The sequence below is a fragment of the Nicotiana tomentosiformis genome, chromosome 7 (genome assembly GCF_000390325.3).
Source record: "Nicotiana tomentosiformis chromosome 7, ASM39032v3, whole genome shotgun sequence".
Taxonomy (NCBI): Eukaryota; Viridiplantae; Streptophyta; class Magnoliopsida; order Solanales; family Solanaceae; genus Nicotiana; species Nicotiana tomentosiformis.
The window spans coordinates 26,645,307-26,657,188 of record NC_090818.1 but is presented as its reverse complement, the minus strand read 5'-3'; the positions used below and the strand labels follow the sequence as shown (position 1 = coordinate 26,657,188).

Below are 11,882 nucleotides of genomic sequence, written 5' to 3'. Positions count from 1 at the left end.
TTGAGTTGTGACGTTTTCATATGGTTTTTATGAAATTCTCACTTATTTAAATCTGCATTAGTATATTTTGAATTTGAAGGAGTTGGTATGTATGAGTTATCGGCTTGCCTAGTATCACGATATGCGTCTTCACGACAGGTCGGGTTTTGGGTCTTGACAAGTTGGTATCAGAACCTAGGTTACATAGGTCTCATGAGCAGGTTTAGTATAGTCTTGCGGATCAGTATGGAGAAGTCTGTACTTATCTTCGAGGGCTGCCGAACCCTTAGGAAAACTTCACATTTTTGTATTTTTGTCGTGCGAATTTGTTGATTCTGGGAACTAAACTTATGTTATTCTATTCTCTCAAAAATAGTGAGGACACATGCTACCAAACCAGATAGACAGCCACCGGTACCGCCGGCTAGGGCCACGAGAGATCGGGGTCGCGGTAGGTTACGAGCTAAAAATACAACACAAAATTATGCTCGCTAGTCGAATATAGTATAGAAAATATCGTATCCACAAGGGTTGGAGTTAAACAGGATTTTCATATTTTAAAGCTTTATTGCTATTCAAGATGATCTACAATTTAGATTTGTGTGAATTAAAACTAAAATTAACTAAAAATTTAAATTATTGGCTAATGACAATTGCAACAATATTAAGCAAAGAAGATATCAATAGGAGGAAATAAGGTTTGATTGGATAGATGCAAGATACTTGTTTGGGAATCAACTCTAGTTACTTCACTTCTATGGTTCAAGTAAGTCTCTCAAACTCACTCTATTATGTTCAAACATTAAGTAGAAACTCCTCTATCGATTAAGTCTCAACCCTATGATATTACTAAGTTAAACTTGGTGAAGATATGCAAGAATTCGTAGTGGGTTAATTTCTAGGAGAACCTTTTTCGATTATCCTTCTAATTAGGTCTAAACAATAATTCATCTCTCGTTCGATTACTAAGAAGAATCAACGAATTTAACCAACAAGATAATGCAAAACATCAAAAATTATGCCTCTTTCGATTACATAAATATGTGAATATATATGCAACAATAAAAATACATAAAATGATTCAATACATAAAAACTAGAGTTAATATGCACAAACAATTCTCAAAGCACCAAATCCATCAATCCCTAAGGAAGAATTACTCCATGGATATGGAGAAATTCATCACAATTAAGTTTAAGTCAAAGAAAAACATAAAACATCCAAACCCTTGTATTGAGTGAGGATGAATGGTGAAATCCTTGTGCTCTTGTTTCTCCCTCTTTTCTTTAGCTTCCTTAGGTCTAAATTATGTCAAAAGTCCTAAAACAATCATTTTTCCATGTATATATACCAAGTAGGGTCAGGCCCAAACAAATACACCTTCTCCTATGCAAAATAGGACACTTTTACCGGACAGGACGTGCGTGGCCACGCAGTCGCGCACTTGGTCGCGCATTTTTCACCCTGATATGCCTCAAGTGCACACCAAATGTGTGACCAGTATGCGCCGGGAACGTTGATGGTGTTTTGTTGTGAATTTGGGAAAATGTAAAACGTGATAGTTGTAGCCCTTTTAAACATCTTTCCAACTTTATATTGTGGAGCCTAAACGGAGTTCTGAACGAAACGTTATATGCATTTCACTGGACAATGCGCAAGATGCCTGCTCGATTCTTCGTTTCGTTCTTAAAATGCACTATCATCCGTTGATCCCCGAATACGACCTCGACTTAATCCTTGGGCTTTTACTCAGACTTCAAAGCTCCCTAATAGCTTGAATTCATTTCATAACATCTACATAGATCGGAATCACTTTTACAAGGCATAAAACACATAATTAGTACAAAACACTAGCGATTAAAGCTCCAACTCAATTAAAGTGAAATATATTAGAGTGTAATAATCGACTAAAATATGAGATTATAGCCTACCATCACCCCACACTTAAACCATTCCTCGTCCTCGAGCAATCAAACTACACTTCATAATGACACGGCTTTTTTAAACAGCTCTCATAACTCATCATACCAAGAATATTTAAAATAGACTAAGCACAATAGTGTAATATCCTCACTTCAATAATTGACTCACAAGCACCGCACATTATTCACAACTTGCTCACTTACTCTAACATAGAGGTCAACGACATTACCTTTTCTTCATGAATCAAGTATCCTCACACAAAAAAAAGAGAGTAGTTCCACACACAATAAAAATTAAGAACAACTAGGAACTCAAGATAAAAAGAATTCACTCACTCTCAGAAATAACATTCACATGCCACAAAATATGAACCATAAGCTTGCTCGTAATGTACTACTCTACTAATTGAGCTCATTTAATCAATGATCAAGTAGGACTTTTATTGGTTGTAATGTAGATTGCGGGACGGGTATGATATATTTAGATATAAGAGTGACTACACCTCCCTAAGCACTTTAATACATACACTTTACCTTTCAAAACCCCACACTTATGTCAAACCATAACTCCACCTTAACATCATTATACATTAACTCCCACTTCTTTAAGCACAATTACATCAAGAGTTACCACTTATCAATGATCATTTTTCACCATCATACAATTAATCTATTTTATTTTATTTTTTCTTCAATTTAAGTGACTCTTTTTTTTCTCAAAACATTGCACTTTTCTTCCTATTTCAATAGTTCCACTCAAAAGCCAAATTAACCACCCCACACTTCAACTTTTACAACGTTCATAACAATTCAAGTGCTCGTGAGAGGTCTAAGGTTCAAATAGATGGTCAATTCAAACAAATGAGTAAGGCTTATAATGTGATTGCCAAAGGAACACGATTATAGGCTCAAAGGGGTTAACTATAAAACATAACAATTAGGTGGGTAATAACATATAACTGGTTCAACAAAGAAATTCCTATATTACTTCCAAGAGTGAATTAAACTACTATTTCGCTTTGCAAACACACGGGATAAGTTCTAGACATCCAATGTTATGCACAGAATGACACGAAACCTCACACACACATGACACATAACTCACTCAAGATTGGATTATCACGACACTTTAGTCAAAGCAGTTAAGTAGAGTTAAGATCATTCAATTTAAGGTACTTATGCAAGAGTCAACAACTGAGCATAAGCGTCACAACTAAATCACTCACTATTCTCAAGGCCTAACAAAGTCAAGATATATTGATTTCATTTCAAATCATATCTACTACTAAAAAAAACAAAAATCTAACTATACCCGGTTCAAACAAAACCCTTGAAAAAGAACTGCGGCACAAAGAAAAACTAAGGGAATATTCTTAAACTACCTAACAAAAGAAAATCTTTTTTGTATTTTTCTTTTGACTTACTTCCCCCAAGAAACCCGTCGAATGATATCCATCGTCGGGAAAAATTGAAATTTAAAAAACAATTATGTTCTTTTCAATTTATTCTATCTCTAACTACTAATATTAACGAAAACTAAAATACATATACATACAACATACAAATATCCCCCTACCCCGCACTTTAAGTTGTGGCATGTCCCCATAACACACAATTAAAGAGTATAAGGTAAAGAAAACTTCCCTAAATATCTAGTCGGGGTCTGAGTCGAAGTTGGGCCACACGCCCGAACTAGTGCACACATCCATGCGGACAACTTCTTCTCAGCCTTCTTGGGGTACACCCCTCACTTATCTTTCTTAATCACTGTAGCTTTCTCTTTTAAACTCTTCAGCTTCCACTTAACACTTGCAGTTGGCTTCTCCTTTTTCACCTAGTTGCTACATTCATCTCAAACGTCACCATCTCCTCACTCACTCTAAGCATGAGTTTCCTTTCATGTATATCCAGTATAACTCTACCCGTTGCTAAAAATGGTTTTTCTAAGATTAAGGGTATCTCCTTATTCTCCTCCATATTCACCACTATGAAATCTAAAGGAAATACGAACTTATCTACCAGCACTAAGACATATTCTACTATCCCATGGGGTATTATTGTTGTTTGGTCGGCCAACTGCAAGGATATTGGTGTTGACCTTATCTCTCCAATTTCGTTCTCCAGCTTCCTGTAAATAGACAAAGGCATTAGATTAATTGATGCACCAGAATCACATAAAGATTTATCAAAGTTAAGAGTGCCTAACGAACAAGGTATTTTAAAACTCCCTAGATCACCATACTTTTATGGGAGTTTGTTTGTAAAATTGCACTGCAATGCTCTGTGAGCTTAACCAACTTGGTCTCTTCTATCTTTCTTTTCTTTGTGAGGATCTCTTTCAAGAACTTTGCATAAGTTAGCATTTGTGAGAGCACATCAGTGAACTACAGGTTTACATTAACCTATCTCAGCATATCTAAAGATTTCTCAAACTGCTTGTCCAGTTTTTCTCTATAGAGCTTTTGGGGAAAGGTAGATTAGGCATGTGCTTGCTCACATCATCATATTTCTCCCTTCTTGAAGTTTCCTCCTTCCTATTTTTCTCTACTCCCTTCTTGCCTTTTTTCTTCTCAGTCTTTTTATCATCTTCAATTTTCAGCTCTTTCTCACTTTCTTTTTCAGGCGCAACTTCTTTTTGAATTGGAGTGGGATCTTTCAACACTTGTCCTCTTCTCAAGGTCAAAACATTTACCGTTTCTTGGAGATTCTTTTCAGTATCAACTGGCAGAGTACCCGGGATTCTCTCAGATAATATAGTTGTAATTTGTCCCACTTATCTCTCCAAGTTACGCAAACCTGTCCCAGGTTCTTTGATAGTTGCACCATGATCATTAACCTTTCATATGTCTTGACAATGAATGACTTCATCAGATCTTCTAACCCAGACTGAATTGGTTGTTGAGGCTGAAACTGCGGCCTCTGCTGATTCACAAAACTAGGAGCTCCTTGAAATCTGGAGTTATTTTGTTGCAATGCATTTATTGTAACCCCCAGGTGAACTCCATGAAACACCGGGGTGCTTCTTACCCATTGCATTAAAGTTGTAATTACCAATAACATTAACTCCCTCGATCGAGGCTTGACACTCATGAATAGGGTGTCATCTTCCACATATGTCACATTCTGCATGGGGCTCACTATGTATTAAAGCAAAAGTTAGCTTCCTTATTTCCTTTGCCATGACATCAAGTTGTACCCGTACAGATGTGTTAGCGTCGACTTGTGAACACCATTCGTTCTTTTAGCGTCAACTTGGTGAATACCATTCGTTCTTTTTCTTTCAGCAAATTCATAGGGCCACTTATTCGCATCCTCACACAACTCATCTAGAATTGTGACTATCTATTCTGGAGTCTTTTTGATCAATGGGCCTCCAGCTGCATTACTCAATGTTCTCCGTGAGGTCGACGTCAATCTATCCTAAGAGTCCTGGAGTTGCATCAAGAGTTTTATTCCACTATGTTGACATTTTCGCACTATCTCCTTAAATCACTCCCACGCATCAAACACAGTTTCAGTCTCATTCTGGCAAAAGTTATGGATTTCTCTTCTAAACTTGCCCGATTTAGCTTAGGAGAAATATTTAGCAAGAAATTTTCTAGTCATCTCATCCCATGTTCTAATTGCCCCATGAGTCAAACTTCAAAGCCAGTGCTTTGCATCATATTTAAGTGTGAAGGGGATTGCCCTTAGATAACTACAACTTGTGACACAAAATGACAAAGAAACTAAAACATCTCGTCAGTCGCGTCGTACTGACCCCAAACGCGTGTCAGCCATCAGCAGGTCATTCCTGGATGCGAAACGGCACACAACCTCTATAAATACTCCTTCCTTCTATCATTTTTTACTTTTGCCCAAGATCCAACCTTCGATCCTTCAAGATATCACCGCATTCCTTCATTTTTCAACATTCTTACCTTCGTTCTTCAAATTACAATCTTTCTTTTACCATTCACTTAAGCCAGCATGCTTGATTTTCTCAACAAGTTTTTACTCTTCATCTCCTCATCTTCCTTTACACTTTCAAATCTTTTACTAAGATAAAAATGGCGAAGACTTCCAAAATCATTCCCCAGAAAGGTGTTTCTTCTGCCTTACAGTCGACCACTGAGGTCGAGGAGACCGTCCCAAATGTGGTCATCCTCGAGACGTCGGTTCCGGATGCAGCCACTGGGGGGTGTTCGATTAATGACGACTTCAAGGTCGAAAAACCCTATTTTGTCCAAGGCCGAGGTAAGGCTATGTCACGGTATATCAGCTTCATTACTGAGGCCATTCTTCCTGTGGTTCGAAAGGACTACAGTTGGACGGATAAGGACATAGTGATTCTCGGGCTGATGACGACATTACTACCCATGTTGAGGAATCCTTTTACATTGGTCCCGGTGGACCCAGTCATCCTAGACTTCTGCAGGAGGTATAAGTATGCCTTGGCCAGATCCACCCATCGATGTGGAAGATGGTGATTCTCCTCCGACTTTTTGTGAACAAATTTGATTCATGCACGTTCACCATTGATCATATACTCTGCTTGTATAGTCCCCAAATCTTTCATGGGGGACTGATAAAGCTTGCACGCCAAGCCATCAAAGCCCTATTTTCAAGTATTGACGAGGACCGAGATTGAAGCTGGCAGGGATGATTTGTCCGGGTGAGGACTGTAGACTTGATCCCTGTCGAGTGGAGGCCATTCCCCGAGAAGTGGAACGGTATAACTCTCTTTTAAATGTCGACTTTATGTTTTATCTTCCTTTTTCTCACCGGTATTTTTTGTGGTGCAGCCCTCAATCGAGTCCCAAACGCCATTCCTCAGCTCAAATAGTGGATCGATGGCATTTGTTTGCATATGCCTTATGCCGATCGCTCGTGTCACGAGCTATCAAAGGGCCGTTGGGAGGCCCGTTCTCATGGAAAGATTCCTTTTTCCTGAATAAGTAGCACCAGACTTTCTTTTTCAACACTATGTCTTTACCACTTCTTTTATCTTTCTTGCAGGCTTGCCTAACACCATCGAGCTTATGCCCTTGGTAGGGGGCAAAGAACTATTTACCGGTCCTTCCGCTTTGGGGCAGCCCAAAGCCGCAGCAGGAGAGAAGAAAAGGAAGAGGGCTCCGTGTCCCGAGCTCGAAAAAAAAGAAACCGAGAAGAAGGTTGGCTCGTAAGCCAAAAGAAATCTCCAACTCCCAAGTGATTGACTCGGAATTACTCTACCAGCTCAGGTATGAGCCCAAGGAGGGCGAACTTTTTGTGGCTTGTGAGCCGTCTATCCCCGAGGAATGGATGACAGGCTAGGGGGAAACAACTAAGGCTAATCCCCCCAAAGTTTATGAGGACGGTGCTTAGGTGAGGACCGAGACCTATCGACACATTGTCTCAGCCCAGCCCAGTGTAATAGAAATTTCGGGATCGCCCTCGTTTACAGAGTCCATGTTCGATGAAGCCCGAGCGACGAAGGGGCGATCCAATAAAAGGGTTCATGGAGCGAACGATCCCATCTACTGCTTCTTTGATGGTGTGGACTCAACCACCCTGGAAGACTTCTCCAGGTTGGGCTACATAGAGGTGTCGAGGAAAAGTCCATCCTCGGAGGCCGGCAGGCCGAACTCGAGCCCAAGGTTGATCAGCCGGTTCCCTGCTTCGAGCGTGGATCCTGGACAAAAGCGATCAGTTATTATCACTATCCCGGAGGATGCCTAGGTTTTTTCCACCCCTATCGGGGTAGACCTCCGGTGCCTGGTAATGGAAGAAGACTAAGCGAAAATGAACGAGGTGGATGTGTCATGCTTGTTCAACAAAGCACAACAGACGCTGAACTGGGTAAGGTGTTATTACACTATTTATCTTCAAATTTAGTTTTAGATAACTCTAATGCCTTTTCTTTCTCACATTTTTTCAGGCCTCGGTACACCACCATGAAACCTTTCTCCTGTACCGGGCCGAGCTTAGCCAACTCGAGGCCGAGGTCAAAGAGGTTGTTGAGAAAAGGGACATGTTTAAGCTTCTTAGTGAGCAACATTAAGGAGAAGTCACGAACCTCCGGGCTGAGTTGGACGAGGCTCAGAAAGAAAATGCCGACCTGGTAGAACAGTTAAAGATCTTTGAAGTTAGTAATGTTGAGTTAGACATGGCGACTAGCGGTCAAAACTCGCAGGTCCAACATAAGCTTGACTGAATCGACCAGCTTCGAGCCGAGATGAACGAGGTCAAGGCCATGGTCGAAGAGTGAAAGGGCAAAATGGACCAATTCGCTTCAGAGAGGAGACTGCCCGGGAGCAGCTGGCCTCGGCGGAGGCCCAACTTCGAGCGACGAGGGGGAAAACTGAGGCCGGTCCCAAAACATTGAAGGCCTCCAATCTCAACTGGGCCTGACTGTCACTGAACGGGATACCCTTGGCAAAGAGATTATATAGCTAAGTCAGTGACCAAAACAATCAGGACCAATGTCGATGCTGAGGCAGTCCAGGATCGCCTAAAGGGAGGCTCTAGGGGAGGTCCATGCCTGGAGTTTCGACCTATCAACCGAGATAAAAAATGCTAAGAGGCTCGAGGTCGAGGCCAAGAAGTTGGTCGATACCTAGGACGAGGAAGGCTCCGAGGGCTCCGGCGAATCCAAAAAGAAAAGACCTCGATTGCCCCAGTGACGAGGCGGGCTCCGGCGAGGATCATGCTTAGGTGCCTTGTAGAATTTTCTTTGTTTTGTATATTTTGTTGAGGCTGTTTAGAGTTTGTAAAGATCTTTATTGGAATATTCGTATATAAGGTGTTTTTCCCTTCGGAAATTTTTGAGTTTATTTCTTTCGGCTCTTTCTTTATGATTGCAAAGATTTTGAATGCCTTTGCACGGAATAAATCGTAGTCATATGGTCTTGTTCGGACGTTCAAACAAGGCTCATTTTTCAATGTAATTTTTTTAAAAGCTTGTGGGGGCTTGGTATGACCGGAATCTTTCCCCAAAGTACTTACTTAGATGTTTTTAGATTATAATTTTGCTGAGGGTAGCCTTTAAACCGGTTTAGAATTTTTGAAGGCCTTTGCCTTTTGAGTTCAGGTTTTGCTTAATAGGCTTTGTACCCCAAGCTTTGATACCCAAGCCGTCAAGGCTTTCCTAGGACGACCATCCCCGAGTGGGAGTGGTCGTAGCTTTTAAAGTGTAGGCACTACCCAATAGGATTTTGTGCCCCCAGGCTTCGATAACCTGATCCATCCAAGTTATCCTTGGACGACAGTCACCGAGTGAGGTGATCTCTTAGATCTGGATAGAGGCGACCCTTGGGCTCAATATCCTTAAGGAACAAAATATAATAGTCTTAAAGGACAAAATTTTGTATCCACAAGGTAGAAACTTTCTTTTATTTTTGTGCCCAACATACAAGATTACAAAATATGTACAAGCTTAGTTTTATGGCTCAAGTGGTCTATGTGGGCACAGTTCATTTGACCGTTTGGATCTTACAATAAATCCTATCCACCGAACCAAGACTGTTCAAGTACAAAGTTTACTTCCTTGCTAAAATCATTATCCGGGGGTAATGGCCCCTAGTATTCGAGGCCGATCGTAGAAAGGGTCCGGATACTGTTGATGTGATCCTCAACTCCGGTTCATAACCGGTCTTTAATTCTAAATTAGCACGATTTACCGTTGCCTCGTTAAAACCCTTACAGGAAAACCCATTTGGGACAAAACCGGTTCAAGGAAAAAAAGTGCAACGCGTGCTTTCAAGCCTAAAAGCCGCATCATTCTTTGGTCGTTGCCTGCAATCGTCAGTCCAATTCATAACACATGTAAGGAAAAGAATGAATGGGGTCGTACCTTAGCAGCAATATCGTTTGAAGTGGGTTACGTTCCAGTTATTCGGTAGTCGCTCACCGTTCACTACTTTGGGTTTGTATGATCATTTGTTGGTGACCTCGATAATTCGATATGGACCTTCCCAATTTGGTCCCAACTTCCCTTCGTTCGGGTTCCGGGTGTTTAGTGTCACCTTTATTAACACCAAGTCCCCGATATTGAAGTGTCGGGGGTTGGATCTTCGGTTATAATACATTTCGATCCGTTATTTTTGGGCGGCCAACCGGACGAGGGCGACTTCGCGCCTTTCGTCCAATAGTTCCAGGCTCGTGCTCATAGCCTCATCGTTTGACTCTTCGACTGCATATTAGAACCTAAGACTCGATTATAATATGTTAAAACCCTTGCAGGAAAACCCATTTGGGACAAAACCGGTTCAAGAAAAAAAAAGTGCAACGCGTGCTTTCAGGCCTAAAAGTCGCATCATTGTTTGGTCGTTGCTTGCAAGTGTCATTCCAATTCATAACACATGTAAGGAAAATAATGAATATGGTCGTACCTTAGCAGTAATATCGTTTGAAGTGGGTTACGTTCCAGTTATTCGGTAGTCACTCACCGTTCACTACTTTGGGTTTGTATGATCATTTGTTGGTGACCTCGATAATTCGATATGGACCTTCCCAATTTGGTCCCAACTTCCCTTCGTTCGGGTTCCGGGTGTTTAGTGTCACCTTTATTAACACCAAGTTCCCGATATTGAAGTGTCGGGGGTTGGATCTTCGGTTATAATACATTTCGATCCGTTATTTTTGGGCGGCCAACCGGACGAGGGCGACTTCGCGCCTTTCGTCCAACAGTTCCAGGCTCGTGCTCATAGCCTCATCGTTTGACTCTTCGATCGCATATTAGAATGTGAGACTCGATTATCCTACTTCGACCGGTATTAGCGCTTCGGCATCATAGACCAGCAAGAACGGGGTGGCCCCTATACTAGATTTTGAGGTTGTACGATATGCCCATAGAACTTCGGGTAAAATTTCCTTCCATTTTCCTTTGGCATCGACCAACCTCTTTTTAAGATTTTGGAGTATGGTTTTCTTCGTAGACTTCGCCTCCCCGTTCTCACTAGAGTGATAGGGTGTTGATAACATCCTTTTGATCTTATGGTCTTCAAAAAATTTACTCACCTTACTACCGATGAACTACTTCCCATTGTCGCATACGATCTCAGCCTCCATTCCGAATCGGCATATTATGTGGTACCAAATAAAATCAATAAATTCTTTCTCCCTGACTTTCTCAAATGCCCGGGCTTCCACCCATATAGAAATATAATCAGTCATAAATAATATAAATTGAGCCTTATCGGGAGCCCATGGCAGGGGGGCGGCGATGTCCATTCCCCATTTCATTAATGGACAGGGTGACAAGACCGAATATAGTAGCTCCCCGGGCTGATGAATCATCGATGCATGCCTCAAACACCCATCGCATTTTTGCACGAACTCCTTTACATCTTTCTCCATGTCGATCCAGTAGTAGCCGACTCTAATTATCTTACGAACCAACGATTCGACGCTCGAATGGTTCCCGCAGGTGCCTTCGTGAACCTTCCTAAAAACATATTCGGTATCTCCCGGTTCCTAGATATATGGCGAGTGGTCCATCGAACGTTCTCCTAAATAGGGTGTTGTCCTTGGACATGCTGAACCTGGCCGCCATTGTGCGTAGAGCTCCCGATTCTTTAGGATTCGAGTGCAACTTTCCGGTCTTCAAGTAATCAATGTACTTGTTTCTCTAGTCCCAGGTCAGGCTTGTCGAGTTTATCTCGTCGTGGCCTTCTTCCACTACCGATTTCATGAGTTGTACGACCGTTCCCGAGCTGAATTCATCATCATCAACCGATGATCCCAAGTTAGTAAGAGCATCGACTTCGTTGTTTTGGTCCCTAGGTATATGTTGCAAGGTCCATTCCTTGAACCGAAGTAGCGTTACCTGTAGATTATCCAGGTACCTTTGCATTCGTTCCTCTTTGACTTTGAACGTCCCATTGGCTTGATTTACCACGATGAGGGAATCACACTTAGCTTCGATCACCTCGCCCCCAGGCTTTTAGCCAGTTCAAGACCTACAATCATGGCCTTATACTCGGCCTCATTATTAGTCAATTTTACAGTTCTAATAGATTA

The 11,882-nt window shown here is 41.5% G+C and overlaps 1 protein-coding gene and 1 non-coding gene across 2 annotated transcripts; one reads left to right on the top strand and one right to left on the bottom strand.

Annotated features, from left to right (window-relative positions):
• Positions 1-3,731: 3,731 nt before the first annotated feature.
• LOC138895378 (uncharacterized) lies at positions 3,732-4,937 on the bottom strand. Its single transcript, XM_070180061.1, has 4 exons — positions 4,698-4,937; positions 4,399-4,608; positions 4,200-4,285; positions 3,732-4,029 (listed from the first exon to the last, which is right to left on the bottom strand). The coding sequence occupies exons 1-4, from the start codon at positions 4,935-4,937 to the stop codon at positions 3,732-3,734; spliced, it is 834 nt and encodes a 277-aa protein (XP_070036162.1).
• A 415-nt stretch (positions 4,938-5,352) lies between these two features.
• On the top strand, positions 5,353-5,459 carry LOC117276445 (small nucleolar RNA R71). The gene has a single exon (XR_004506708.1). It is a non-coding gene; the product is annotated as a small nucleolar RNA R71 (small nucleolar RNA).
• Positions 5,460-11,882: the final 6,423 nt, after the last annotated feature.